Source organism: Mchenga conophoros, linkage group LG8 (assembly GCF_057382185.1).
Source record: "Mchenga conophoros isolate Kocher_MC1m ecotype Shallow Benthic linkage group LG8, M_conophoros_male_GT1.1, whole genome shotgun sequence".
NCBI lineage: Eukaryota > Metazoa > Chordata > Actinopteri > Cichliformes > Cichlidae > Mchenga > Mchenga conophoros.
Genome location: NC_140533.1, coordinates 7,245,866 through 7,273,358, shown reverse-complemented (window position 1 = coordinate 7,273,358; position 27,493 = coordinate 7,245,866). Strand labels below are relative to the sequence as shown.

The 27,493-nt window shown below is 43.2% G+C and overlaps 2 protein-coding genes and 1 long non-coding RNA gene across 4 annotated transcripts in view; 1 reads left to right on the top strand and 2 right to left on the bottom strand.

Moving 5' to 3' along the window:
* Window positions 1–16,341, bottom strand: part of LOC146568030 (arf-GAP with dual PH domain-containing protein 1-like) — a 41,100-nt gene extending 24,759 nt beyond the window's left edge. Inside the window, exons 1-2 of one of the 2 annotated variants that reach the window (XM_085283784.1) lie at window positions 15,976–16,341; window positions 11,597–11,797 (exon numbers count right to left, since the gene is read on the bottom strand). In XM_085283784.1, the coding sequence (XP_085139910.1) occupies window positions 11,597–11,687 (91 nt within the window). In that variant the 5' untranslated portion in view covers window positions 11,688–11,797; window positions 15,976–16,341. Of the gene's footprint in view, window positions 1–11,596; window positions 11,798–12,413; window positions 12,432–15,975 lie in introns of those variants that run through there. The other variant, XM_085283785.1, reaches the window with a different exon arrangement.
* On the top strand, window positions 11,738–15,155 carry cox19 (cytochrome c oxidase assembly factor COX19). The gene is made up of 3 exons (XM_085283786.1): window positions 11,738–13,442; window positions 14,646–14,757; window positions 14,841–15,155. The coding sequence occupies exons 1-3, from the start codon at window positions 13,361–13,363 to the stop codon at window positions 14,932–14,934; spliced, it is 288 nt and encodes a 95-aa protein (XP_085139912.1). The 5' UTR covers window positions 11,738–13,360; the 3' UTR covers window positions 14,935–15,155.
* Window positions 16,342–17,811: 1,470 nt separating the features above from the next.
* LOC146568029 (uncharacterized) lies at window positions 17,812–24,566 on the bottom strand. The gene is made up of 3 exons (XR_014893570.1): window positions 24,401–24,566; window positions 19,438–19,500; window positions 17,812–18,783 (listed from the first exon to the last, which is right to left on the bottom strand). It is a non-coding gene; the product is annotated as an uncharacterized LOC146568029 (long non-coding RNA).
* Window positions 24,567–27,493: the final 2,927 nt, after the last annotated feature.

Here is a 27,493-nt window from a genome sequence, read left to right as displayed (position 1 = left end):
TGGGAGAATGTGCAAAACTGAAGAAAAACCACTCTCTCTGCAACGCAGCACAACAGCAGCAGCAGCAGCAGCATCTGTGGGTGGTCAGCCAGGGTGCATGTGAGTCACTGTATCACACACAGGCTGAGTCTGCCCATGCTGATGAAGTGTTCAAAGTCAAGAGGCGTGATGTGCAACGGAAAGAGGAAGACAGAGCAAAGTGAGAAACTGAATGTTAGAATATGAGAAAGAGAAACAAAGAGGATCACACATGTGAATACCACAGATGGGCTGATTGGTGGGTAGCAAATGCAAAGAATCACAATTCAAGTTAGCTGACTGGTAAGACTAAATGACAAGCAATCCTGGCAGCCACAGTTAGTTACTTGGAAGTGATCGTCTTTCTGGTTCCAGTTTCTCAGCTGAAAGTTTGGTATTTTTAGCTGTAGACATGGCAGTGTGCATTTGGTGGGGGGTTTTTTTCCACTGAATACTCAACTATCTCAACTTTTAGGCTGATTACTGACAAAAACTAAGGGAGAATAGCGAAGGGATGGGAAGTAAAGGAAGCATCATTTACGAAAAGAAAGTTCAATTCCAGCATCAGGCCGGGGTCTTTCTGTGTGGAGTTTGCATGTTCTCTCCGGCTACTCTGGCTTCCTCCCACAGTCCGAAAACATGCAATTAGTGGGGATAGGTTAATTGATAAGATAAGATAAGATAAGATAACCTTTATTAGTCCCACACGTGGGAAATTTGTTTTGTCACAGCAGGAGTGGACAGTGCAAAAGTTATGAGGCAAAAATTAGAATACAATAAGAATAAATACAGTACACAACTGTACAGAATAGAATAAAATAAAATACTATATACAGTAGAATAAAATAAAATAAATATACAATAAGATAAAAATAGAATACAAATACAAATACTATATACAACTGAGTAAAAATACAACGATGACAGAAAGGATTATTGCACTTAGTATTATTGCACATGTATGGATGTGTGTGCTTGATCAGTTAAAGTCTTTATTATGGAGTCTGACAGCAGTGGGGAGGAAAGACCTGCGAAATCTCTCCGTCCCACACCGTGGGTGCCGCAGTCTCCCACTGAAGGAGCTGCTCAGTGCTGTCACAGTCTGCTGCATGGGGTGGGAGATGTTGTCCATCAGGGATGACAGCTTAGCCGCCGTTCTCCTGTCACTCACCACCTCCACTGGGTCCAGAGGGCATCCTAGAACAGAGCTGGCCCTTCGGATCACCCTGTTCAGTCTCTTCCTGTCCCCAGCAGAGATGCTGCCGCCCCAGCAGACCACACCATAAAAGATAGCAGAAGCCACAACAGAGTCATAGAAGGTCTTCAGGAGTGGGCCCTCCACTCCAAACGACCTGAGTCTCCGCAGCAGGTACAGCCTGCTCTGCCCTTTCCTGTAGAGGGCGTCTGAGTTATGAGTCCAGTCCAGTCTATTGTTCAGATGAACAATCAATCTAAATTGCCCATAGGTGCGAATGGTTTTCGGTCTCTGTGTGTGAGCCCAGTGACAGACTGTCAGCCTGTCCAGGGCGTACCCTGCCTCTCGCCCTATGAGAGCTGGGATAGGCTCCAGCGCCCCCCCAAAACCCTGAAGAAAAGGATAAGTGAATGGATGGATGGATGGGCCTGACACAGCACTAAGACCACTTTAAGTGTGTCTGAGGGAAATCCTTAACGTTTTGGTTTCTGTCACTTGGTCTGTGCCATTATTTTTTCTTTTTCTGTTGTTATTTGTGTGCTCTTGCAGCATTTTTCTATTTGCTACTTAAGTTGCAATCTATTTGACCTCTCTGGACCACCGTAGTCTTCTTCCATCGAGCCAGTTACTGTACATTGTACATTGTATTGTATTGTAAGTAAACAGTCAAGCAGGGCGAGCTTATTGAGACAAACATGTGAATAACAAGTCCATGAACATTTTTTTAGTCAGAGCCAGTTATTTCCATCTTTTATATACAGTCTGTGCTATCAGTATGCAGTATTAACGAAAACAAAATATATTTTATAAGTTCAAAGGTGATTATATTGGCTAATGTTAGTGTGCAGGTGTGGCATTTATGGATTAAGATGTTGCTAATGGATGCATATGCATGTGTGTGTATACTGTGCTACAGAACATATGCACATCCTAACCTGCATGTGCACAGCTACAAGCGACTGAAAGTACTGAGGGTGCCCTTACTGAGCAACATTCAAAAGTCTTTCTCTCTGTATCTCACTCTCTGTGCAGCTGCTATTTCTTAAATAAAGAGGCCCTCAGCGTGGCGCACCACAGACACACACACATGCACACACAGTGACAGCAGTGTGTAATACTCAAGGGAATCATATGAGAGGCAGGGGAACGAAAGGTTGAAGGAGGCAAAAAAAAACCAACCCAAAACCCAACACCATTTCTGCATCTCTGTCGTTTCAAGGCTGAAGCGGAAAGGTTTAGAGATCTGGATGGAAACGGAGAACAGAGATGAGGGTTTGGAGGACTGGAAAAAGCAAACAGAGGGATGATGTGAGTTCCCCCGAGAGCGCTAGCTGGCATCTGCGATAATCTTCCTCCATTTCATCTCTTTTAACCCATGACAAGCAGGTGATGCTTTTATAAACGTCAAGTCATCCTTTAATCATTCTGGAGTGCAATGAAGCTTCAAGCAGCAGCGCTTTAATGTAAGGGAATCAAACCTCTTCCTTTTTAGGTCTTCGCAACAACAATATAAAAACTCACAGGCACCCACACAAACACACACACACGCACACACACACACTCACACCAAACCAACCCCTGCTGACATGAAAACATACAACCTGCCATTCGGTGGTGAGGTCATCTCTGTCTGAGTCAGGCCTTACAGAGAAACAGGCGGCACTCAGGGAGATTACTGTGGCCGCATGACTGACTAACAACACACACACACAAAACCACACACACACACACAACTACACATGCACATACGCAGAGGGCTTTTTCCTCTACATGTACATGAGTGATGTTTCTCAACAGGATAGCTGTGAACAACAGATGCACAGTCGTAGTGAGCAGGAGGTGGAAAATTCCTGATGTAGTGTGACTTTTTTTTCCTTACAGTGCATATGCTGTTTGAGACATGGTTTTTTCTTTAAATGCAGCAGTACTGTGTTGCATCTCTGAGCAACTGTTCAGAGAGAGGAGACAAAAAGCTTTGCAGGAGATCTTATTGGGCTCACCTCTTAGGGAGACACCGGAGCTTTGGACAGAGGATGAATGAATGGGTGAGGGGCATTTATATTCTTACAGTGGCGGCCTGTGACTGTGAGCATCTGCAAGCACTTTCATGCATCTGCAGCAGAGTCATTTGTACAGTATGTCTCATACACATGCCTGTCAGAAGTGGCATTGTGTTGGAGATTAATAGCTAGAAAGTAGGGCCATCTGAGGTTATGACCCAGTGTATTGGTTAAAAAAAAACCCCCAAGAACAGACACCACAACATGCTTTCATTTCTCTCAGGGGTTTTTCATTTTAAAAAGACAGACGTTCCAGAGGAAATGTCTCTGCAAATACAAATATTGCCCATTGAATCCATTGAATTTGCTCTTCCCAAATCATTGATTCGTGTTTCTTACCTGCTGCCATGGGGATAGATTTTAAGGCTATGACTGTTGGGTAAGTATCATAATTTTCCTTGAGCCACTGTGGGCTAGTGTGGTCACTGTGTGTAGCGTGGTTCACTTAAATAGAGGGCTAACTCTCAAGTCCAAAACACGGGTTTGTTTAAAGTAATTGTTTCACAAAAAATACTCCATCTTTGTTATTGATGGATTACTACCTCATTACTTTTCTTTGCTTTTCATGTTCTTAACTTGAGGACATTTTTTTTTACTAATAGATCTTATCCAATGCTAAAGTCTGTTCTAGAAGCAAGTATCACTGCACTGTGTTCCTTTCATTTTAAGGTCACTTGGACATGCTTGGTAAATTCCACTCCCCCCCAACTTCTATTCTGAGTACACGAGTACAAACAAAGGAGGAAATGCATTTGCTGAAATGCCACTGGTTCTAAAACTGAGGGCAATTTCTCTTTTACCAGCTATCAACAGTAATGATTGGTGCACAGAAAATGAACTCTTGGGGTATCTCACAGATATACTGGACGCCTTCAAACATTGCCCACAGCAATCCAAAACCAATGGGTGAAGGTTGATGCCCATACAGTAGACATTTTTATGGAAGGACCAAACAAACTATGTAGCTTTTAGTTATAACCTTACTATAACATAAGGTATAAAGATAGAAGTACTAGGCCACACCGCTTTATCTTAGAATTAAAGCTGATTTTGGGCTCATTGGCCCAAGTATACAAAATCATAGCTTAAAAGGAGCATGGGTTTAATACTGAGCCACTTTACACAAGTGGCTCAGTATTTTGATAATGATGATGTCACTATGTCAACCCCTATATTTAGTAGAATAGCTAAATGTATAGCTAATAAATAAATAGCAAAATATTTGTTTCAGAACAATCCTGCTGAGCTTTGTTGGCTAATTCATGCAAGCACACCTTCCTGAAAGGTTACTTTGTCATGTTAATACAATATTTCTACAGTTACCTCATAATCATTGGGTCAAACAGCTTTCTAGAACATAAAATACTTCAAGGAATTTTTTTGTCCTGAATCCCTAAAGGCTGGTGTGTAGTTCCAATAAAGAGGAATTAGCGTTCTGTCTCCCTGAAACTCCCTAAAAAGGAGACTTGGTGAAATCCTTGACAATGAAACGTCTGAAAAAAGTACACTAAGCAGTTGTATGTGTATATGTTTTTGTGTGTGTGTGTGTGTGTGTGTGTTACGTGGGCTTGTTGTTATGAGGTCACTAGAGTCTTGGAAAATTAAGAGTGTGGGTTGACCTCAACTTCCTTGAATCAAATGCTCTGTTTGATTTCATATACCACCCACTGTTTTGTTCATTTTCAACATGCTCTCCTTTGGTGATCTAATCAATAACACCTTAATGTTAAACACCAGAAAGACCAGTTCAGACAATTTCAAAAAGGTGTATTTCATTTCCAGAAGAATCCAGAACAATCTACTCATCTATTTTTGTACTGATTTTAAACTGCTTCTTATTATGTATCAAGGCTTTGTGCTGCCATATTTATTAGAATGCTGTATTATTTCAGTCGGTTGCCTGCTGGATGACAGTAAAAGACTGTAACTTTACTCAATCGAGCCTACAGCAAGGCAAACAGACCATAGCCTAAGAAACAGAAAGGTCTAAAGATACTGATACATTTTATCATTAGTGCCTGATTCCACATTAAAGAAGTTTATATTCTATATTTACAGTGAGCTTCATGTTGCTAAACAGATGCTTGACTTATATATACACAAGTCAAGCATTATACAATTTTATATATCTAAAAAATTCCCCTCTCGCCCCTGTGGGCGGTCTTTATCCATTAAGCTCGGGTCCTCTACCAGAGGCCAGGAGCTTGAGGGTCCTGCGCAGTATCTTAGCTGTTCCTAGGACTGTGCTCTTCTAGACAGAAATCTCCGATGTTGTTCCTGGGATCTGCCGGAGCCACTCGCCTAGCTTGGAGGTCACTGCACCGAGTGCTCCGATTACCACTGGGACCACTGTTACCTTCACCCTCCACATCTTCTCAAGCTTTTCTCCCAGCCCTTAGTACTCCTCCAGCTTCTCATGTTCCTTCTTCCTGAAGTTGCCATCATTCGGTATCACTACATCTATCACTACGGTCGTCTTCTTCTGTTTGTCTACGACAACTATGTCCGGTTGGTTAGCCACCACCACTTTATCTGGAAGTCCCACAAGATCTTAGCTCGGTTATTCTTGACCACCCTAGGGGACGTCTCCCATTTTGACCTCGGGGCTTCCAGGCCATACTTGGCACAGATGGTTAAGAGAACTTTGTAAATATTCTCTCAGGCTTTTTGTCAGTATTACCCAGCAGAACTGTAAGCAAGAACACAGAACTTGAGCTGGAATGGAGATGTAACAGTCTTTAACCTGCCTGCTGCTTAGAGCTAAGTTAGAATGTATTATTGAGCAAACTGTGAATAGAGCAGGTAACTGAGAATTACCCTGAAGCAAGTGCTCTTCATGCATCCAGCCTACTGCACACTCTAACCGAATGACAACCTTTGCTGAAATCAAACAATTTCATGTAGCGAGAGTACATTAGAAGTGGAGAACCTCCTGCTGCTCTTGAGAAAGCAGACTGCAAAGGATGACGTAAAAACATTTGTTCAGGATTTCGTCCGATGTCAGATCATAAAAAAATGCTCAAAACACCTTAAAATTAAAGTCCATGTGATCCTAAACTGTATTACTGACTGGCGTAAAATAGGGACTGTAACCTCCTTGTGACTTAAAAAAATTGATGGTTGCCCATTTCATCACATTTTTTTGCATTCGTCAACCAACTGTGAGTGGTGGTGCTGATGGTCAACACGTTACGATCAATCTATGTTTGTTTGTCTATGCTGAAAGCAAACCGTCTACAGTGAGTCTGTTTGCAATAGCAAACTCGACTTAGATGAGTGTCAACTTGTATTCTGATTATTTATTATTTATTTCTGACTCGGACTTGAACCCAGGCCGGCCGCTTTCAGACGTTTCAAACCTAAAAAAACCCCAGAAAGCAATGAGTGGTACTGCAAAAGGAACCTAAACCTCGTTATATCTCATCTTGGACCTGCTGATTTGCTGTTCTATAAACACCTTCTGCACACCTAAAAGGATTGCTGAGGCTTCTCTCTGGAGGCAAAAAATCATTTGTGTGTCCTCAGCAGAGGGCAGAACCACAGTGCTGCTGAGCTACAGAGAAACCCCGCAGTACAAGCGCCCAGCTCAGCCTCTCAGCGGTCTCATCAAAGCGCACCAGCAGAGTGAAGATAGGGGAAGAAACGCAAAGGTAAGGAAGGGCAAAGTAAGAATGACTAAGCATTACAAAAACATCCACAAGCCATGCGTGTTTTCAGCCCAATTCCAGCAAGCTTTCTGCCTGCTTAATGAATGCTGTATCTGAGATGGGACGATAAGACACGGGTGAGGAAGGACAGGCAGGTCACTGCTGATGCTGCGATGTGTTTTACTTTGTAAGTCTGCAAATTCACGAACAATAGAAGGATTTCATGCGATGTCGCGTAGCAGGGAAAATAGAGGACCTCATCTTTCAGGAAAAGCAGGCTAACCTGTCACCTTTATAGCAAAGTAAAGCTAGAAACTGTCTTTTTTCTGACATATTTCATTCTTCACCAAGAAAGATCTTTCTGTTTGGAGTGCTTCTGCACGGGTTTCCTCCCACACACCGAAGATCTGCTTAAGGTTAATTTGTGATTCTAAATTAGCTGTAGGTGTGAAATCGAGAAAAGGCGAGAGCCAGACAACCACACAACGGCGAGTGGACTAGACTCCAAAATAATTTTGTCTAGCACAATGCATGCTTTTCTTATTTCCTAATCCCATTTGAATTATCGTGTGAGTCATTGCAGAAAGCGATATATTTCTGGAGAAGACCTTTTCAGAGTGTAAATGTTTACTTGTAAACTAGCTGAAAGCCCTCACACCCACTTAACAGTCGCTTGTCTTGGTTTCTGGTCTGGTCTTAAATTTATGCATACAGACTCTTTAACAAATGCACCACTGTGATTAATGCAATCAGATTTCAAACAAATTTAAATGTCTGTACTCCCACTAAGTCAACTAGGAGAAGAACTGTGTGAACTGCAACATCTGGGAATGGCCATTATACAAGATTAATTGAGGGACATGCTGCCGGCATCTCCTGGGAGATAAAATAAGTGCATTTTTTATATAGGCCTGTGAAAAATGACCCTTATGTTCCCTCAATCTATGAAATGACCAAACAGTCTTCTGATGAGTTTATGGCCTCAATCGCTAGTTTCATTTCTCACTGAACACAGCATGTTGTTCATTTTGTAAACTGTGGCCCTATTAAAGCAAAAGAGGGGGATAAAGTAGAGCATCCTTTAGGGCAGCGGCCCCCAACCTTTTTTGCACCATGGACCGGTTTATGTCCGACAATATTTTCACGGCCCGGCCTTTAAGGTGTTGCAGATAAATACAACAAAAATTTAAAAAAAAAAAAAAAAAGATTCATAACACATGGGAAAAGACCCAGGGAAACCGAGTTAACAATAAAAATGATTAAAAAAAATAGAAAACCCAGAAAACCATAGATTTCACACCCGAGCATCAACTCTCGCGGCCTGGTACCAAATGACTCACAGACTGGTACTGGTCTGTGGCCCGGGTTTGGGCACCGCTGCTTTAGGGCAGATCCACCTTGTCGATGACAAGTTTCTACCTGGGAAGTGTGCAATGTTGCTCTGTTTCTTAGTCAGTGACTGATGTGTAAAATGAGTAAGAAAATTCTGAGTACAGGGAGAAGGTTACTGGGTTCGAAATCAGCCTGTGGCCTGAACGAACAAGCTTGTTCTCACCATGCTTGTGTGGATTCTTTCCAGGTTTTAGATTGGATATACGAGTGCAGGGTGTACCCCACCTCTCGCCCTTCGATACCTGGGATCCAGTTCTCCCACAAGCCAGAACTGGATAAGCAGAACAAGGATAGATGGCACTCGTTTAAGGAAAATCAAATGTTTGCTTCACTAAATATGAAAAAACTATTTCCCATTTTGTACTTACCTCTTTGTACGGTATCTGTTATATTCTACTTAACAGCCACAATGATGTTTTTTTCCTTTCTCTTTTGTCTATTGAGCGGATTTGTCTGTTTTTCTCTATATTGAAACCATCTCATAATTGAACCACCAAAACCAGCATCAAAAATTCATATCTTGATGAGATGTGAATTATTAGCCTGGGGATTCCTGGTTCCTGCCAACAGGGGAAGTGGTACTGGTGGGGGTTTCATCTGTGCTGCTTGTACTCTTGTGAAATTTTATGAAAGAAGCACAGTAATTAGGAAACAAAGCAGTTGGATTCAACTAAACTATAGCACGCATGCTGAAGGAAATTTCATCACCTCGAGGAAAGCGAGTGTATACGACTTGGCGGATCAGATTTTCCAGCTCCTTCCCCTAAGCTGTTGTATTACATCCTGGATACAATTGGCACTGCCACACAGAACAGAACATCAACTGCTCTTCAGAGGCGAGATTCTATTGTGCAATCATTGCAAAGGTGAAAGTGGTGTACTTGCCAGGGAAAACTGCTTAACAGTTTTAGCTCGGGAACATTCAATGCCAATCTTTCCCTGAGGCATAGTGAACTGTTGCAGAACAGTGAACAAATCATCAAAAACGACATCCCAAGAGACAAATAACGCTTGATCAGTGTAAATCATTGTGCCAGCTTTCCCCAAACAGCTTGTAGTCATGCTAGCTGGCCTGTGAGTCTGTACAGGTTTGCAAATAAATGCTTATGCTAGCACAGCCACACGCTCACAGAAACAATGCTAATGCTAACCGTCTATAACCTTTACCATGTTCATCATCTTAAAGAAGACAGCATACTTGACAAGGATGTCTTTTAGACACATAACAGATCAGGTTTCATTTTAATTTCAGCTTGGAGAATTGGCTTCCAGCATAAGTAACACTTATAAAGTACTTTCTTTCCTCAAGTATGCTAACATTTACTAATTAACAATGAAGCTAATGACTACTGCCCATCAGTATTCTACTCTCTTTTCTACTCTATTCTACTGAACAACCATCCCATATGTTTTAATAGCATTCACGTATGGCTGGGGTCTCACAGGGGTCAGCTAGGATGCATCTTCTGAATGCCACAAATATCCACAATTTTCCACTAAACCCAGCACACCAATGGGACTCATTTGTAAACTACTTAGTAAGATATCTACTGAGCCTATTGTTCATACTAATCAATTTTTATAACTCTAATTAAGGTTAAAAAACTAGGGTCATTGACGAAAAGTATAACGAAAATAACAGTGATGCCTTGCTAACTACCATAAACTTAATTTCAAGTGATAATTTCACACTTTGTTAGCTTTCAGCGGATATGTACCAAAACCTCTTCTTGTGGATGTGGCTCTGCAACACTGTGGCTAATTTTAATTGACTTTATTTGGGCTGGTGGAGGGTTGGTTGAGGTATCCATGTGCAAACTTATATTATATCAAGTCATGGGTTTGGACTCAAGGTTGGGTTAATTGGTGATTCTAAATTACAGAGATGTGTGAATGTGAGTGTGAATGTATTGTCTGTCTCTCTGTGTTAGGCCTGTGTCAGGCTGGCAACCTGGGTGTACCCTGCCTCTCCTCCTGTGGTCGCTAGGATAGACTCCAGCCCCTTTGCAACCGTGAATTGGATGGATGGATGGATGGATGGATGGATGGATGGATGGATGGATGGATGGATGGATGGATAGATAGATAGATAGATAGATAGATAGATAGATAGATAGATAGATATTGGCCAGGTGGAGGGCAGTCTGAGGTATCCATACACACATAGAGATAATATTAAGTAGTCATGGTTTATGAGTCAAGCTGTCTGCTAAGACACAAGCCCACTGGAGCTAACGGTACAAATCAATCTCTGAGTTATTTTGAGGTGAGTCGTTGTTCCCTGCTGCACCACTACACCGGATTTCAGTGTTCCCCCCGCCCTGCCAAATCTCACTTTAACCATTGTGTAAAAGCTGTTATAAACTGACAAAAGGCTGAACTGTTGTTATGTAGGTTGCTGATAATAAAAAAAGGAAAATAAAAGAAAAATGCTTCTGCTAATTAAAAGCTGCATCAACCACAAAAAATAACAACCTTTCCACCTTGCTACAATCACAATGAAATCCCTCTTTAAGTGTCTACCCCTCAGACAAAGCTATCTTGTTTTGCAAAAGTGCCTTTGGCTCAAATAAATAAATAAATAACTAAAATGTAAAAAAAAAAACCAATGCTGCTCTGCTACAGCCAGTCCTCAGAGGAGCCGTAACCGGGGCCAAGGAACAGGCGTCCCGGGCAGGCTCGGCTCCAAGCACTGGGCGTTCGGCCCGTACTGGAGCCTCGACTGGCCACTCACTGGTTTACTGCCATTTGAGCAACGAGGAAGGAGGGGTGTACTGAAAGGATGATGAAGAGAGGATCTGGGTGGGGGGGGATGAAGACAGTGAAAAATGAACATAAATAGCTGCACAGGAATAGGGTGGACACACAGTCAGGAACATGTAAAGCAAAACCACTCACACACAAGTAATAACTGAGCTTTATGGAGGTTGCTGACAGTGTAGACTGTAATAACACAAAACCACACACACACACACGGAGTGAGGAGCAGAATTGGCATGTCTTCACACAGTTTAATTGGTTTATGGCTCAGACTTATAAGTCCAGAGTCCACTGTCAGGCCTACTTTGGTCTACTTTGTCCTCGGGTATCTGCGGGCCTTTGTCATCAGACTCGCTCAGACTTGTGCGGTTCTGAAGTGCCAGTTGGCTCATGTACCCCCTGCTGGTGTACAGCGGCTCGAAAGGCACACGCGCACCGGCAGCTGGATGCGCTGACTCCACCGGGCGCCGGGTTTTCAGTAACGGGGCTGGTGGACGGGGTGGAGGGGGGAAGGTTTGCCTTACCTGGATTGCCGCAGTCCGCGCACTTGTCGTTGCCCGGTCTCGCCAGCACGTCCTGCAGCTGCAGCTTGTTCCCCTCCGCTTCCAGCGCCATGGTGAGTTTATCCGTCCAGCCTCACCGCGGTGGGAAGAAGGTGCCCAAGAACATCCGCCGCTGGGGTCCAGCAGACAGACAGACTGGTCACCTGCCACCTCCGATCCGAGCTGTGCCCGAGGATAAGAGAGCAGAGAGAGAAAAGGAAACTGAGCGATCCGCGCCGAGAGCTCTTTCTGCCTCTCACTGATAGCTCTATTACCCAGGCTCTTTGGCTGCATAATAATCAAGCCCACACGTTACCATCGCCGCCTCCTCCCCTCCTCTCTGTCTGCCTGCTTTCCCTTCAGCCTTATATCTTAGAAAAGTGAGACATCCAGCGGTGAGCTAGGTGAAGCTGCACGTTTAAAGAATCCAGTGGAGTCGGATCCTGCGCTCGTGCAAAAATGTCATTTAAATGAAACTGATAACATGAACGTGCTCTGAATGCACACGCAGAAACGGAGAGGTGAATAAGTGTGCCTACTATTAATAAATACATATTAACATATATCTCCCATCTGAGGGAAGGTTGCAGGTTGTTTCCGAGGTTGCACTCTCCTGGATGGAGACCCCTGATTACCACTGGGATCGCTTTGGACTTCCACATCTGTTCCAGATGTTCCTTCAGCCGCTGGTAATTTACTATTTTCTCCTGCTCCTTCTTCCTGATGTTGCTGTCTGCTGCGATTACCACATTTAACACAACTCACACCACAGCGCATTTGGCCTGTTTCTCTTAACCACCTTTGTTGGTGTCTCCCAGCAGGACTTGGGGACTTTTAGGGTATATGCAGCACAGATGTTCTTGCACACAGACCCAGCTTGCATCTTACATCCTGTTGCCTGCCATGTGTTGGATAGTCTCTGGGGCAGCCTTGCACAGTCTGCAGCTTGGGTCCTGTTGGTTGTGGTAAACGCTTACTTCTATGGATCTGGCACTTGGGGCCTGTGTTTGTGTTGCCATCATCGGAGCCTCTGCGCTGTCGGCTTCTAACCAGTAGGATTTCCTAATGTCAGTCAGTTCCTCTGTCTGTCATCCCATGTAGGGGCTTGGTCGTCCGTGACAGTTTCTCTTCCTGTTCCTCATCACCGTCTGTCGGCAGCTGCCTGAGGCAATCGTTTTTGTTGTTGCATCAAATCATTTTTAAATAATATTTTCAACCAGCAGTTATGATTTTCAATTTCTTACAGTATCTAAGAGAACAGTATGAATCGGTTCTATCAGATTCAGTGTACAGTTAGAGTTTCTTTTTTAGTCCGTTATATTATTTTGAATTATGAAACTGTTTTTTAGTTTTCATGAGAACTTTATTTTGCAAAGTATCCAAAGTCATTTGTTTGTAATGAGGGGAAATTCTGATCACTGTGCTTTCCCCCTGTAGTCCTATAGTATCCGTTTGCTATTGTGCATTACATGGTCATTTTTAGCAGACTGGTTGTTAATGCCACGGAAAAAAATAAGTTACACATTTATTAAGACCAAAATTAAACCCATATATGGGTTTAATTAATATCAGCTCTTATTCTTTCACGAAAGTGCGGACAGTTTACGATAGCATCAATCGATTACTAATGTCTGTCTGCCGAGCCCTCAAAATAAAACGTCATACTTGCGCGACAGCAGGGTCAAACGGAGAGGCTGTTGTTTATGTCAAAACATTTTGAGACGGCCCTCTGTGAACTGAGAGAAAATGTCTACCGCTATGAATTTCGGGTCGAAGACTTTTAAACCTCGGCCTCCGGACAAAGGCTCGTTCCCTCTGGACCATTTCGGTAAGCTCCAGCTGAGCCTGTCTGCCCCGTTAAATAACTCTCGTTCCCCTCACCGCAGACACAACAGCGACAGAATTAATAATAACTGTGACAGTGTATGCTATAAATATTTAGAAATGTTTTAAATAAGTGCAATGCACTCATAGACCTTTGTCTAAGCCAGCTGCCTTTTAGCAGGATTGGTACATGGACGTTTACAGCGATGCTTGATGCTATTGCTATTAGGACAGAAGGTCTGAAGGACAGACTGTAATGAAAATAGCGTTTACACAAACATGTATGATGTGCTGCTCTGCGTTATATTTATACCAGTTATAAATGTTCTTAACTACATTAAACTTCTGATCAGTTTGCTTTATTAAAATAAGAGACATTTAATGAAAATGAAGATTGACCACCACACATCTTTCATGGTTTTCAAAACTATAATTGGGTGCACAAGTTTGAAATTATTTTCTTTAATCAACACAGGCTCATATATGTACACCCGCACTATTTGGTTAAATGTTCGTTAGCAAGTTGCACCTTGGTTGCACTTTAAAGAAATTATAAAAGCTCAAAATGACCATTCATGCGCATGATGAGTGTATGTAAAACAACTCGCTCACAAACAACAGGAAACTTTGTAGGACAACGCCTCACCTGCTGTTTGATTTTTTTCCCTTTCATTTGAAAACACAAATGTCTGTCCTGCTCTATATAAACTGCACAGAACCTTCAAGCAATATGTTGGCAGCAGCCCTTCACTTAAAAAGCTAGAAAAGTATCATGATACACAGTCATGGACAGAAAGTTTTGGCAGTAGCACAAATGTTGTGTTTCATACAAACTTCACTGATTCTGTTTTTATTAACATGATTTTTTTTTTCTGCGTGTATGATCTACAGAAGAACCCTCATTAGCGTGTCATAACTTTCAAAGACTTTTAATGGCAATTAAAAATCAAATATGTGCATTATGTTGTTGGCCATTGTTCTCGATAACTTGTGCTGGATGTCAGCTTCTTCTGTAAATCCTGACTGATGATCGTGATGGGCCGCCTTATCGGGGCTGAAAGTTGATGACAACCTGTGGGCTCCTGATTCTTTAATGTTCCCCTTAAGCACTAGCGTTGTGTGGCTCGGAAGAAACAGTTTTATTACTGGGGGTTACAGATGACCATACAAATGCACAAGTCCTGATTTTGTCCTTTTGTTTTTCCAGGAGAGTGCAAAGCCTTCAAAGAAAAGTTCATGAAATGTCTCAGAGAGAACAACTATGACAACTCCATGTGCCGACTGCAGTCCAAAGACTACCTGGAGTGCCGAATGGACCAGTAAGAAAGCCAATGAAAATGTTACCTAGTGAATCGACAAAGGTAACGTGTATAATCGTCTTGGTTTTATTTTTTGTTTTCAGTCAGCTGATGACCAAGGAGCCTCTGGAGAAACTGGGATTTAAGGACCTGATGGATCCTCCCCCCAGCCAAGCAGGCAAAGACAACAAATCCTGATTTGACTCCACATCTGCTGTTTCCAAAGTGCAGAAGCATAGAATAAAGTGCTGTGACCGTGAGCTGACAAGGATGACTGCAAAGACTCTGAACATGCAGCTCCAGCACGAGGACTGTGTGTTTTCAGTCAATACAAATTAATTTTGTACATAAGATGACTTTATGTAATATATAGAGATGCTGTTTTGCTTGTCAATAAATCTTTTTTATCTAAACTTTTATTTTGGAGCCTTTGACACAGTTGCAGCAGTGACATTCTCTGAACAGTTCAAAAACAAACCCGCTTATCAAAAATCGACTACTCTTATGTTTCTCGAACACAACCTTTATGAAATTTAAAGGCTCCCTGGATCTTCTCAAATCCTGTATGGTGGAATTCAAACCAAATGTGCCTGTTTGGCATTTAAGAGTGTTTATTGTTAAGTATTTTTGATACTGTCCCATGAAATGACCAAAACGAATGATTCGTCCATGTCAGAGAAAAGTCGTTCTCCTGGAAATCCTTCCAAACAAAACATTCTTGTTCAGTCTTTTTAACTGAACTGCACTGTCATGAAGTTTAACTTTTAAAACACTAACCGAGGCCTGTAGTGTATATGGTTTTTCATCGTTTTTCTGAGCATCGTATCGCCTGATCTCGGGAATTTCTCAGGACATCCACCTCTGGGAAGACAGGCAGCGGTCTTAAATGCTGTCGCTGTAGATCTGGATGTCAAATTGTTTGGAAATTACTTTATAACTCTTTCGAGGTAGAGAAGCAGCGATAGTTGTTTCTGTAAGATCACTGCTGATATCTCTGACGCACACCTGAATGCTCCAGACAAGCAAAGACTTTGCTTCTCACTCTTACTGATAATCAGTTTGATTTGATTAGCAGCACCTGGCTGTTACTCACCTTCTGATACTCACCTTCCATATGTATTGACTCAGTCAATGGATCCGATTCTAATATGGTGGTTTGTAAATCACTTATAAATTATCAAATCTCAAACAGTAACTATAACTACAGGGAAGCTCCAAGATAGCAAACCAAGCCCTCACCTCTGAGCTCAGTAGCAGCAGTGTAGTTGGATGAAGCTTTCCAGCGAGCCTGATGCTTTTTAAACTCCTGCACCCGGCACATGTAGAGCCCCCGGTCCCCCTCGGACACGTTCAAGATAACCAGCTCAAAGATCTTTCCCTGTTTCACCACTGTCAGCTTCATCTTTGGCCATAGAAACGCTCCTTCCTCATATTGACACGGGCGATGAGGAGTTTGTCTTCTGGTTGATCTGTGCCCGCTGGTAGAAAGGTCCATTTAACCACAGGTAACGCTGTGTTGTGACATCGCTGGGAAACAACACAAGTGTGATATTTTCTCCCTCCTAGGCCACCGTGAAGGGAGAAGGGGTGATGGTGGCGTTGATGGCCAAACACAGATCTGTAGAAACGAGTAAGAATTACAGCATATATTATTTGGACTGTTGGATGCCATTGGCTGCAGGTTGTTTAACAAAAACAATTGTGGCTTCTGTAAAATAATTCAGAATTTAAGTGATTAAGATTAAGTTAACGAACATGGTGCAGAATTCAAGTCTTTGCAGAGATTAGTTGTTCTAATACTTGCTTACTTATGAACACGTTCAAAAAGCCATCTTTAAAGTAAACATTTCAACTTGCACCAATGCATCTGTAATCTTTTAGTAGCAGTATTTCTTTAATGTGCTGTAATATAAAACATCACTTCATGGAATTACGTGCAATTTACAACATTTTTAAACTTTCTTTTGCTGTTTTTTTCTCTGTTAAGCCACTCAGCACTGACCCATGAATCATTCGAGCATAAAGGAGGCACCTGAGCCACTGTTGTTTTTATGTGTAACACCTAAGTAAGTTTAGGCACCTTGGTACCCATAGCAACATAATTTGTTCCCATTTCTTTAGCTAAACCTTGCTTAGCAATGATCTGAAGCAGATGAATGGTGGTTCAACGGTGGCTGTGAATGTTATTAATTTGGACCCAGAACTGACTAATAACGTGAATCTATTGTGAACAACTTTTAAAATGAGACGCTCAAAGTCACTGCATCGCATCAAAAGATCATAAAAGTGCTCTGAAAAATGGGTTTTCCTGACACAAGTTTTAGTTTTTTTTTTTTTTTTTTGGGGGGGGGGGTCAAAGCTGTACCGTTCACAAAAAGTGTAAAAAGTGTCCATATTGTATCAAATGTAAGTGTGGGCAGCCTAGTGTTATTCATCAGTAGAAGAATACATCAGTGCATAGTTGGCTTGAATTTAGCTTTTGATAGTAAATGCACTGAGAAAGAACAGCCATGAGCATCACAAATCAGAGCTAAATATCTACACACTCCACAGTGAGTTTGTGAGTTTGTTGTTGCTCAGCAGCTTTCTTCCCTCTCAAGCTGACAGCAGTGTTGTTTTTGGCAGCTGTGATGACATACGTGGGATGATGGTTGAGGAACAAACTTTACTGCTGCGCGTGTTGTATGGCATTATATATGACACTTCTGCTTTTGTCAACTTTGGGCACATTTCACAATCCCCATTTTCCACGACACGCAAGCGTTTTACTGTCAAACAAGTCGCATGCTTTGAGCGCAGTGCATAATTACAATCAGGGCTTTTCCCCCAGTTTTGTCTTTTATTTGGTCTTGAGTGACAGAACAAAACAAGGAAAATATAGCTTAGAGACTGTAAAGTGCAGCTGATGTGATGAGTTACTTAAATCGCCTGTCATAAATTACGCTTAAATAGACATGAAAATAAAAATACGAATTAAAAGTGCTAAGTAGATAGATATATACATGATATATCTATGAGTGCAGGTGGTGATCAGTGCCAAACATGGAATGATGCAGTGAACACAGCGTAGGGTCATGTGTTAGTGGTGGGAACAGTCATACGGTTATTGTTCATGAGTCCAACAGCAGAGGGGAAGAAATTGTTCTTGTGGCGAGAGGTTCTGGTGCGAATGGACCGGAGCCTCCTGCCTGAGGGGAGCAGGTCAAACAGACTGTGTCCAGGGTGAGAAGGGTCAGCTGAGATCCGAGCTGCATGCCCCAGTGTCCTGGAGGCGTACAGGTCCTGCAGAGATGGGAGTCTGCAGCCAATCACCTTCTGATATGCCACGTTGATAAACTGTGTATTCTATTGATAACACACTCTCTAATCACACAAAGCTGCAGAAACTGGACAAAGACATGAAGTGCTGAGTTTGAGTCCAAACTCAGCAATAATCGGGAATATTTTTCACCACCTCACGGTGCAGAAGAGGGTGCAGTAGAAATACCTCATTGAGATGTTGCTGTTAAATAGGCTACTTAAGAACTTTGATTTCTACAGGAGCAGTATTGAACAGCTCTGTTGTTTTTTCTTTTAGCCCTCAAGGCTCTTCTTCCATCTGTTCATGCTGAATCGTATTTTTTTTAACAATGTGGGCAGGACCGCTTGAGAGCTAGATTTGTGCCATTCATTCAGTAATATTATTGATCTATGGGTTGTCATCTCATACTCTAGTAGGGGTCTATTTTTAGCCCAGCAGCATGCTACAAAGTGACTTTAATATTTATCGAACAGAGGAAAGTAGGTTGTGTTTTTGCTGGATCAACAGGCCGTATTTACCTAGATGACATGTAGAACTATTGCTACATTATGTTTGGCTTTGAAAATGTAGCCTGAGGTGAAAAACTACAATATGTTAACAGCTTGAAAAAACAATCTGAAGTGCATGGTACCAACCATAACCATTCATTGCTGGCAAAAACTAACTGAAAAGCTTGAATTTGCAGCTCTCCGTTTCCTGATGCTTGGCCTCACTTTCACCTGGTGTTGTAGACAACGCGTGATGCACTGAACAAAGGAAAGAAGGTCAGCATGACTAGCTTCATAATGTTAACAGAGCCTTTATACATCCTTATATTAGTTTAAGTGAACGTCGGGCACATATTCCTCCTTGGCTGTAATCACCTGTGATAATCCGTAAACATTAAAATGGTAAATGGCCTGTATTTGTATAGCGCTTTTACTAGTCCCCCCCCCCCTAAGGACCCCAAAGCGCTTTACACACCCAGTCATCCACCCATTCACACACTGGTGGAGGCAAGCTACAGTTGTAGCCACAGCTGCCCTGCGGCAGACTGACAGAAGCGAGGCTGCCATATCGCGCCATCGGCCCTTCTGGCCAACACCAGTAGGCGGTAGGTGAAGTGTCTTGCAAATTTACAAATACATTTTCCCCCCTCACATTTTTATGCATTCATTTAGTCCAACCCACTGAATTAAAACTTAAAGTCTGCACTTCAACTGCATTGAAGTCATTTCATTTTTAATTCGTTCTGGTAATGTACAGAAGAAACATTAGAAAATGTGTCTGTATCCAAATATTTATGAACCTGACTGTATATCAAAACCAGTCAGCTAAGATTAAGATAACATACCTTTATTAGTCCCACAAGGGGAAATTTCATGATAAATAAATTAAATGATATGTGTAAGAAGGCCTACCGAGCGGTATGGTATCCCAGTGGAGACGGCGGGTCTACTTGGTCCAGGTGCATTGCTGGATTCCTAAGGAAACATTTACATCAAGAACGACTGTTACCTACTTACCAAATAAATAGAGTTGTATTGTAGTATCAGGTAAATGTTAAGTGGTAGGAACGTTTCTGCTGGGTTGTTGTTGTAGGGGGGGATGGAAAATAATAAAGGACACTCATGGAGTAATGGCGCGTCTCGTGTGTCTGTGAGTTATGCCTCCAGTCAAATAACATCCATAACCTCAAATAACGGAACATGGTGTCAGAAGACAATTGGAAACGTTAGTTGGGCATATGTGAAAGGTTTCGGCGTCGGTGCCAGGTTAAAGGTCGGCCATAGAGGAGCTGCGCGAAAAGAGACGTGGCGTCATGAGTCAGTTTCAAGTCACCCCGCCGGAGAAGTTCACTTTTAGGTCCGACGACTGGACCAAATGGATAAAGCGTTTTGACAGATTTCGCATCGCGTCTGGATTGGAGACGCAAGCGGACGAAAATCAAGTGAACGCCCTTATCTACACTATGGGCGAGGAGGCAGAGGACATATTGGTATCCCTGCACCTGACTCCCGAAGAGGCGAGCGATTATGAGACCGTTAAAAGGAGGTTGGATGCTCACTTCGTAGCCCGAAGAAACATCATATTTGAGCGAGCGAAGTTTAACCAGCGCCAACAAGAGACGGGTGAGTCAGCTGACAACTTCCATACTGCACTGCATTGTCTGGCAGAACATTGTGGATACGGGACTTTGCATGACGAAATGGTGCGAGACAGATTTGTCGTGGGTCTGAAAGACAAACGATTGTCAGAACAGCTACAAATGGATCCAGAACTAACGCTAGAGAAAGCGCTTAACAGAGCCCGACAAAGTGAGCTTGTAAAGAAGCAACAAGAGATGCTAAGCACTAACTTTAAAATGGATATTACCAACTCACAACTGAACCGCGTCCATGCTAAACGGCAAGAAGGGGCACGTCCCAAGCAGCTGACACCGCTACATAAACAAACCGCCAAAACACAGAAAGAAAAAAAGACACAATGCAGAAGATGTGGAGACATAAAAGGTCACAATCTTCAACAATGCCCTGCGAGGGAAGCCGCATGTAATTACTGTAAGAAAAAAGGACATTTTGCCAGGATGTGCAGAAACAAAAAACTGTGTGAAGTCAATGCTGCAACAGTTTCAGAGAACAGCGATACAGATGATGAGGTCGCTTTCTTGGGTTCCCTCTCTGCGGACACCAAAGAGAGTCCATGGGTAACAGAGATACATGTGGACAAATGCAACACATTCTTTAAAATCGACACCGGAGCGGATGTCACAGCAGTCCCAGAGACTTTCTACACACAGCATCAGTTGGGGAGATTGGATAAGCCCAAAAGGGTTCTGCAGGGCCCAGGAGGAACACGTCTGAAGGTAAAAGGCATGTTCACAGCCACTCTCAGCAAGAACAACCACAAAACCAAAGAAGACATTTATGTCGTAAAGGGTTTATGCACACCGCTGCTGAGCGGGCATGCTGCAGTGGCACTACAGCTGGTTGCTAGAGTTAATCATATTAGCTTAGACTCTATTGACGCTGTCAAACAAGAATTCCCCAAGCTTTTCAACGGCTTAGGCAAAATGGAGGGGGAGTACAATATTGTTCTGAAACCAGAGGCACAGCTGTTTTCCCTCTCGACCCCTAGGCGAATCTCTCTTCCACTCTTACCAAAGGTTAAAGAAGAGCTGAACAGGATGGAGCAGCAGGGTGTCATTTCCAAGGTGGAGGAGCCCACTGATTGGTGCGCGCCTATGGTGGTGGTTCCTAAGCGCACAGGCAAAGTGAGAATATGCAGCGATCTCACTGAACTAAACAAATATGTCATGAGAGAGAAGCATCCACTCCCTTCAGTAGAACACACACTAGGACAGCTTGCAGGAGCAAAAGTGTTTTCAAAGCTGGATGCCAATGCAGGATTTTGGCAGATTCCCTTATCCAGGGACTCTTCTTTGCTCACGACCTTTATTACACCTTTTGGTCGGTATTGTTACAATCGTCTGTGCTTTGGAATCTCATCAGCCCCAGAACACTTCCAGAAACGGATGGCACGCATTCTTGAGGGTTTAGAAGGAGTCCTCTGCCAGATGGATGATGTGCTCATCTGGGGGACGTCACAAGCAGAGCATGATGAGAGACTTCGAAAAGCACTGGTTCGACTGCAGGAGGCTGGAGTAACATTGAACGACAAGTGTGAGTTCTCCAAGAACAGGATAAAGTTCCTGGGGCAGGTCATTGAGGCATCGGGGGTTAGCGCAGATCCTGACAAGACGCATGCCGTGAGTTCCATGGATGAGCCCAGCAACATAAGTGAGGTGAGACGCTTCCTGGGCATGGTGAATCACCTAGGAAAGTTTCTTCCTCACCTGGCGGAAAAAAACGCGCCCCCTAAGAGATCTACTGAAGAAGTCCAACCTGTGGTCATGGGGGCCACAGCAGCAGCAGGCTTTCGACGGCATCAAAAAAGAACTGACAACACCCCCAGGGCTTGCTCTGTATGATCCAAATGCTGAAACGTGCGTATCAGCTGATTCATCTTCGTATGGCTTGGGAGCAGTGCTTCTCCAGCGGCACGCCGATCTAGGGTGGAAACCAGTAGCATACGCTTCAAAAGCTCTCAGCGCGACAGAGCAGCGATATGCTCAAATTGAGAAGGAGGCCCTCGCTTCAACATGGGCCTGTGAGAGGTTTGCAGAGTTCCTAATTGGGAAAACATTCCACATTGAAACAGACCACAAACCTCTGGTCTCGTTGCTTGGCTCCAAGGGCCTGGACGAGCTTCCACCTCGTATACAACGTCTACGCATGCGATTGATGAGGTTCTCTTATACCATATCTCATGTTCCTGGTAGAGACATTGCAACAGCAGATGTACTGTCCAGAGCTCCTGTATGTGACACAACTGAGGGTTTGCCGGAGGAAGAAATCAACTTGTATGTGGAGTCCGTCATAGCAAGCCTGCCAGCCACAGAGCCACGACTCAGAGAAATCCAGACACATCAGGACAATGACAGCATTCTAAGCCAGCTGAAGAAGTTCTGTGTGGAAGGATGGCCAGATAAGTACTCCATCGGAAGGGTTTTCCAGCCTTATCTGCCATTTTCAGGTGACCTCACAGTCCACAATGGTTTGCTTCTTTATGGGAGCAGAATAGTGATTCCCACATCGCTCAGAGCAGACATTCTGTCTAAACTACATGAGGGACACCTAGGAATAACGAAATGCAGAGAGAGAGCTAAACAATCTGTTTGGTGGCCAGGCCTGAGCAGTGAGCTGATAAAAGTGATTGGGACCTGTGACACTTGCTGCCGTGAGCGGACTAACCACAAAGAAACCATGCTACCTACCGAGTTCCCACAAAGACCGTGGGCCATGGTGGGAACTGATCTGTTCCAGATAGAGAATAAACAGTACCTGGTCATTGTGGATTACTTTTCCAGATTCTTCGAAGTTGCCAAACTGACATCTACAACATCAGAGGCAGTGATCGAGCACTGTAAATCAATCTTTGCACGTCATGGCATACCAGAGCGGGTTCGCTCTGATAATGGACCTCAGTTTTCGTCTGATTCCTTCAAAAGATTTGCACAAGAATGGGGTTTTAGCCATGAGACATCCAGTCCCCACTTCCCTCAGAGCAATGGGGAGGCCGAGAGGGCAGTCAGGACCATCAAAAGTCTTCTTAAAAAGTCTGGCAATCCCTATCTCGCCCTTATGGCATACCGGGCCACTCCATTGGCAAATGGCTACAGCCCAACGGAGCTTCTCATGGGTAGACGGATAAGGACAACTATTCCTGTCATCCCATCACAGCTACATCCAAGAGGTACGGACACAGACAAGCTCAAAGCTATAGAACAATCGTACAGACAAAAGCAAAGACAAAACTACAACCGCAGACACAGAGCACATGATATGCTACAGCTCAATCCTGGAGACAAAGTGTGGGTCTCAGACATGGATACTAGAGGGACAGTCGTGTCCATGGCAGGCTCACCGAGGTCCTACATCATCGAGACAGCAAAGGGCACGCTGAGAAGAAACCGTTACCATCTTACATGGACACCTGGGGCACCAGAGATTTCTGGCGATCCACCAGAGGCTTCACCTGAGAACTCTGTTCCAGCTGCACAGATTGTGTCGGTTCCAGACACTATCTCACAGGAGGCCAGCCAGCAGACTCCTGAAGCTGGGAGCCAAATCCAACCCAGGTCTAGGAGGCCTCCAGCATACCTAAAAGACTATGTTTGCTCATAGGGCTTGGAACTGAGTGAGCACTGGGGCAGAATAATCCCCACACTCAGGCTGAGGGCTGGGTAGTCTACCCCATCCCTCATAGAGACAATGAGAAATAAAGCAAATGGTTGCACTGTTTAAACATGTTGTTTGTAGCTGCACTGAATAGTTCAGAAATGTGCACTTATGCTTAGTGTTCAGAGTTGTATACTTTGAGAGTTTATTTTTGGACATTCTGAGTAGTCTGGTTTGAAACCAAGCTGTTACCAGATAAAGCACAAGGACATAGTAATAGTATACTTTAAAGCGTGCGGGTCTAATCTGTTTTCTTGGTTATATTCCAGCATCACATCCTATTTAGTAGGGGGGATGTAGTATCAGGTAAATGTTAAGTGGTAGGAACGTTTCTGCTGGGTTGTTGTTGTAGGGGGGGATGGAAAATAATAAAGGACACTCATGGAGTAATGGCGCGTCTCGTGTGTCTGTGAGTTATGCCTCCAGTCAAATAACATCCATAACCTCAAATAACGGAACAGTATGATGTTCGATCTCTGTCTGCTGCCTACCAAATGAAATAATTGAGGACTAGCTAATTTAGCTTTGCTAGTTTTGCTAACACTGCTATCAACCCGTCCAAAACGCTATACAATAAACTTACCAAGTGCTGCGGCGTTTGTGAGGTCGAGGGGGTGCACTACCATTAGAGCCAAAAATCGCCACTTTTCTAACCCGTTTGGTTAAGAAATGGCGTAAAAAACGCCGTTCAATCATTCAAAAAGCCGAAAAAACCGGCGTTCTGTTCCGACAAACGCCGCTTTTTCCGCCACTCGGATGGCGCCCTGAACGCACCATCCGAGTGGCGGAAAAAGCGGCGTTCAAAGACAGGCGGAAACGCCGTTTTTATGCATCTTTGAACGGCGTTTTTACGGCGTTCTGTGCCAGCTGTAACGACGTTTAAAACGGCGTTTTATTGAAATTATGCAGGGCACTCCCCATGGTTCCCTCATCCAATTACTTTCAACTCATTTCACCCAATCAAAGAAGAGGAAGTGCAGACCACACTAATGCATCACCGATTCACCTTGCTGCTAAGCGATTGCCTATTCAGTACCAGTGCTTGTCACAGTATTCACTTGTATTATAATCCCACTATGCATTTTGATGTGTTTAAGGCATGATCGAGCAAACAAACGACAGAATACTTTTTCTGAAACCTTAACTGTGTTACCTGTTATGGCAGCTAACAGGTAATGAGCAGAGCTAGCTCTGCTCATTTCTGAGCCTCTTTCTTATTTTCCTCTTTACTTTTCTTAACCTTTAACTTATGTCTTAGCAATCAGATCCTGCCATCTTGCATTGCCGCTTCGTGCTAGTTATGTTGACTTTTCTCTTCTTTTGTCTCCACTTTTTTCACCCGTGTTTGGACACTCGGCGCATGGCTCCTTTGTTTACATTAGGGATCAGCTGTTAAGCGCTGCGCCTATGCGCCCTGCAGCTGCGCTACCGGCAGACAGACGCGGCCTACATCCCCAGTGAGGGAAGAAATGGGGGTGATGTCTCCCGAGGACACCTCACACACCATCTCTCCTTCCTGTAATCACTGTAAATGTGAGATGGCTCCCTGATATGATTGAGGAGCTAATGACGCTAACACGGTCACAGTGGCAGTATCCCGGCACTGCCCGGTACTCCCTCTGTGAGTAGGCTGCCCGGCTTCCAGCTGCTGCGGGCGGACAAGACGAGAGACAGCGGTGAGAGGAAAGGAGGGGGGCTGGCAGTGTTTGTTAAAGACGGTTGTGGTATCTCTGGGCACATCGCTGTGAAAGAACAACTCTGCAACACAGACATTGCGCTATTAGCCGTTAGCATCCGTGGAGGCAGCCTGTGACTCTCTGTGGTCCGCAGACTGCAAACGCAATCTCCGAGAGCTCTTCTTCTAATATCAGGGGACTTTAATCATGTCTCGCTGGACTCCACACTGCCCACCTTCACCCAGTATGTGACCTGCCCCACCGTAGGCAATAAAACATTGTATGCCAATGAAAAAGTGGCATACAGTTCATCACCTCCCCCTGCCCAGGGAAGATCCGATCGTAACCGAGTGCGTCTTGTCCCTGTGTGCAGCCCTTACTGTGCAGGGAGCCACTAATCACCCACGCAGTGCAGAGATGGTCCGCGGAGGGCATATAAATAAATAATAAAAGCAAGTAAATGACAGTATGCTCTTTCTGAAACAAACGGAGACCTTAACTTTTATCAAAATACCGTTTTAATCAGTTTAAAGTAATACCACTGTATAATAGCCTTCAAATTTAATAATGTTAACAGTATCTCAGGAATATTTTAAAGACTTTACACTTGGGGACATTACTCTGAAATTGTTGCACAATTTGTTAATGGAGTTTTTTGCAGATTGATCAACCTCTGCCCACATTTCCTCCAAAGCAACTCTGCTTCTGTAAGATGCTCTTTTAATATCTAATCATGTAGCTGACCTGTTACTCTTAAAATATCCCTGCAGCTGTTTCTTTTTAGAACCACTTTTTTCCAGCCTTCTCTTGCCCCATCCCAATGGCTGTTTTGAAACATTTTGCTGCCATCAAATTAAAATGGACTTATTTTTAACGACGTAGTCTCTGTGTAAACATTTGACATGTTTTCTATGTTCTACTGTGAATAAACTTTGCCTTTGACATTTGCAAATCACTGCTTGCTCTTTTTTTAATTCACATTTTACACCGGAGTCCAGTATTTTCAGAACTATGTTTGTACAAAGCGTAATCTGTACAAAGCAAAACATAATCTGCTCGCTAATGTTAACATTTTTCTCTGCTGTGAACTGTCACAACATCACACACGCTAAACCATTTTATACCTACTACACTATACTGAGCCACTTCAAGACCTACTATTGTTTTTTAATTATTTACTGTCAATACTTTATAGTTGTATTTATCAATATCAACAGCTGTAGCTTTTAGATTATTCAAGTTGACTTTATCGAGATTGTTTCAGTTGTAAACTTTCAACTTCACAACTTCCATCTTACACACTTTAAAAATCACTCAACATTTTTATTGTCAGTGTCACACAGCTCGTTCTTATATCTCCACTTGTAGCTCTCTTCACGACAACACAGACACAGGTCGGTTCTTTGAAACGGGCGTTTATTACTTGGGCCTTCTCTCCTCAGCTTCACCATCACCAGTATGCCAATACGCCGTGGGAACTGGTCACGAGTGAACAGTACAAACCAATTAGCAACTTTACAGTACACATATTAAGTCCAAACACAAATAACAACATTTCTCAAATGACAAATACCTCGTTGGCTGCTTGTCCTGAAAAGAGGTCCTTAAGTCCTTGTGTTGCTTTTTCTTTTAGCAAACTTTTAGCTTAAAATCGCTTCATGAGAGACATCTGCTCCTTCACAGTCCATGCAAAGTCTCGTGTACTCTCGTTAAGGATATTCTCATGAGACACTAGCTCTTACACTTTACACATGTACATTTCAAATAAAGACATTTCAACACAAACTATATATATATTCATGAAATTATGTAACTTATTATAAATCAGTCATCTACATCATGAAATCTACACAGAACATTTTAACAGCATTTACACCACTACTCAATGGTACATAGTAAACACGTATCATAACGTTTCACATTATATGTATCCAGTCACCTAGATATTTTGAAGTCTTTCCACTTGCTGCTATTATGTTTCAGTCATTAATTGAACTGTC

Bases quoted from the DNA above. Each gene is read 5' to 3' on its own strand.
- cox19 (XM_085283786.1), top strand. From the start codon at position 13,361: ATGTCTACCGCTATGAATTTCGGGTCGAAGACTTTTAAACCTCGGCCT. The intron at 13,443-14,645 runs GTAAGCTCCAGC...TTGTTTTTCCAG, and splicing joins GTTCCCTCTGGACCATTTCG to GAGAGTGCAAAGCCTTCAAA. The intron at 14,758-14,840 runs GTAAGAAAGCCA...TTTTGTTTTCAG, and splicing joins CTGGAGTGCCGAATGGACCA to TCAGCTGATGACCAAGGAGC.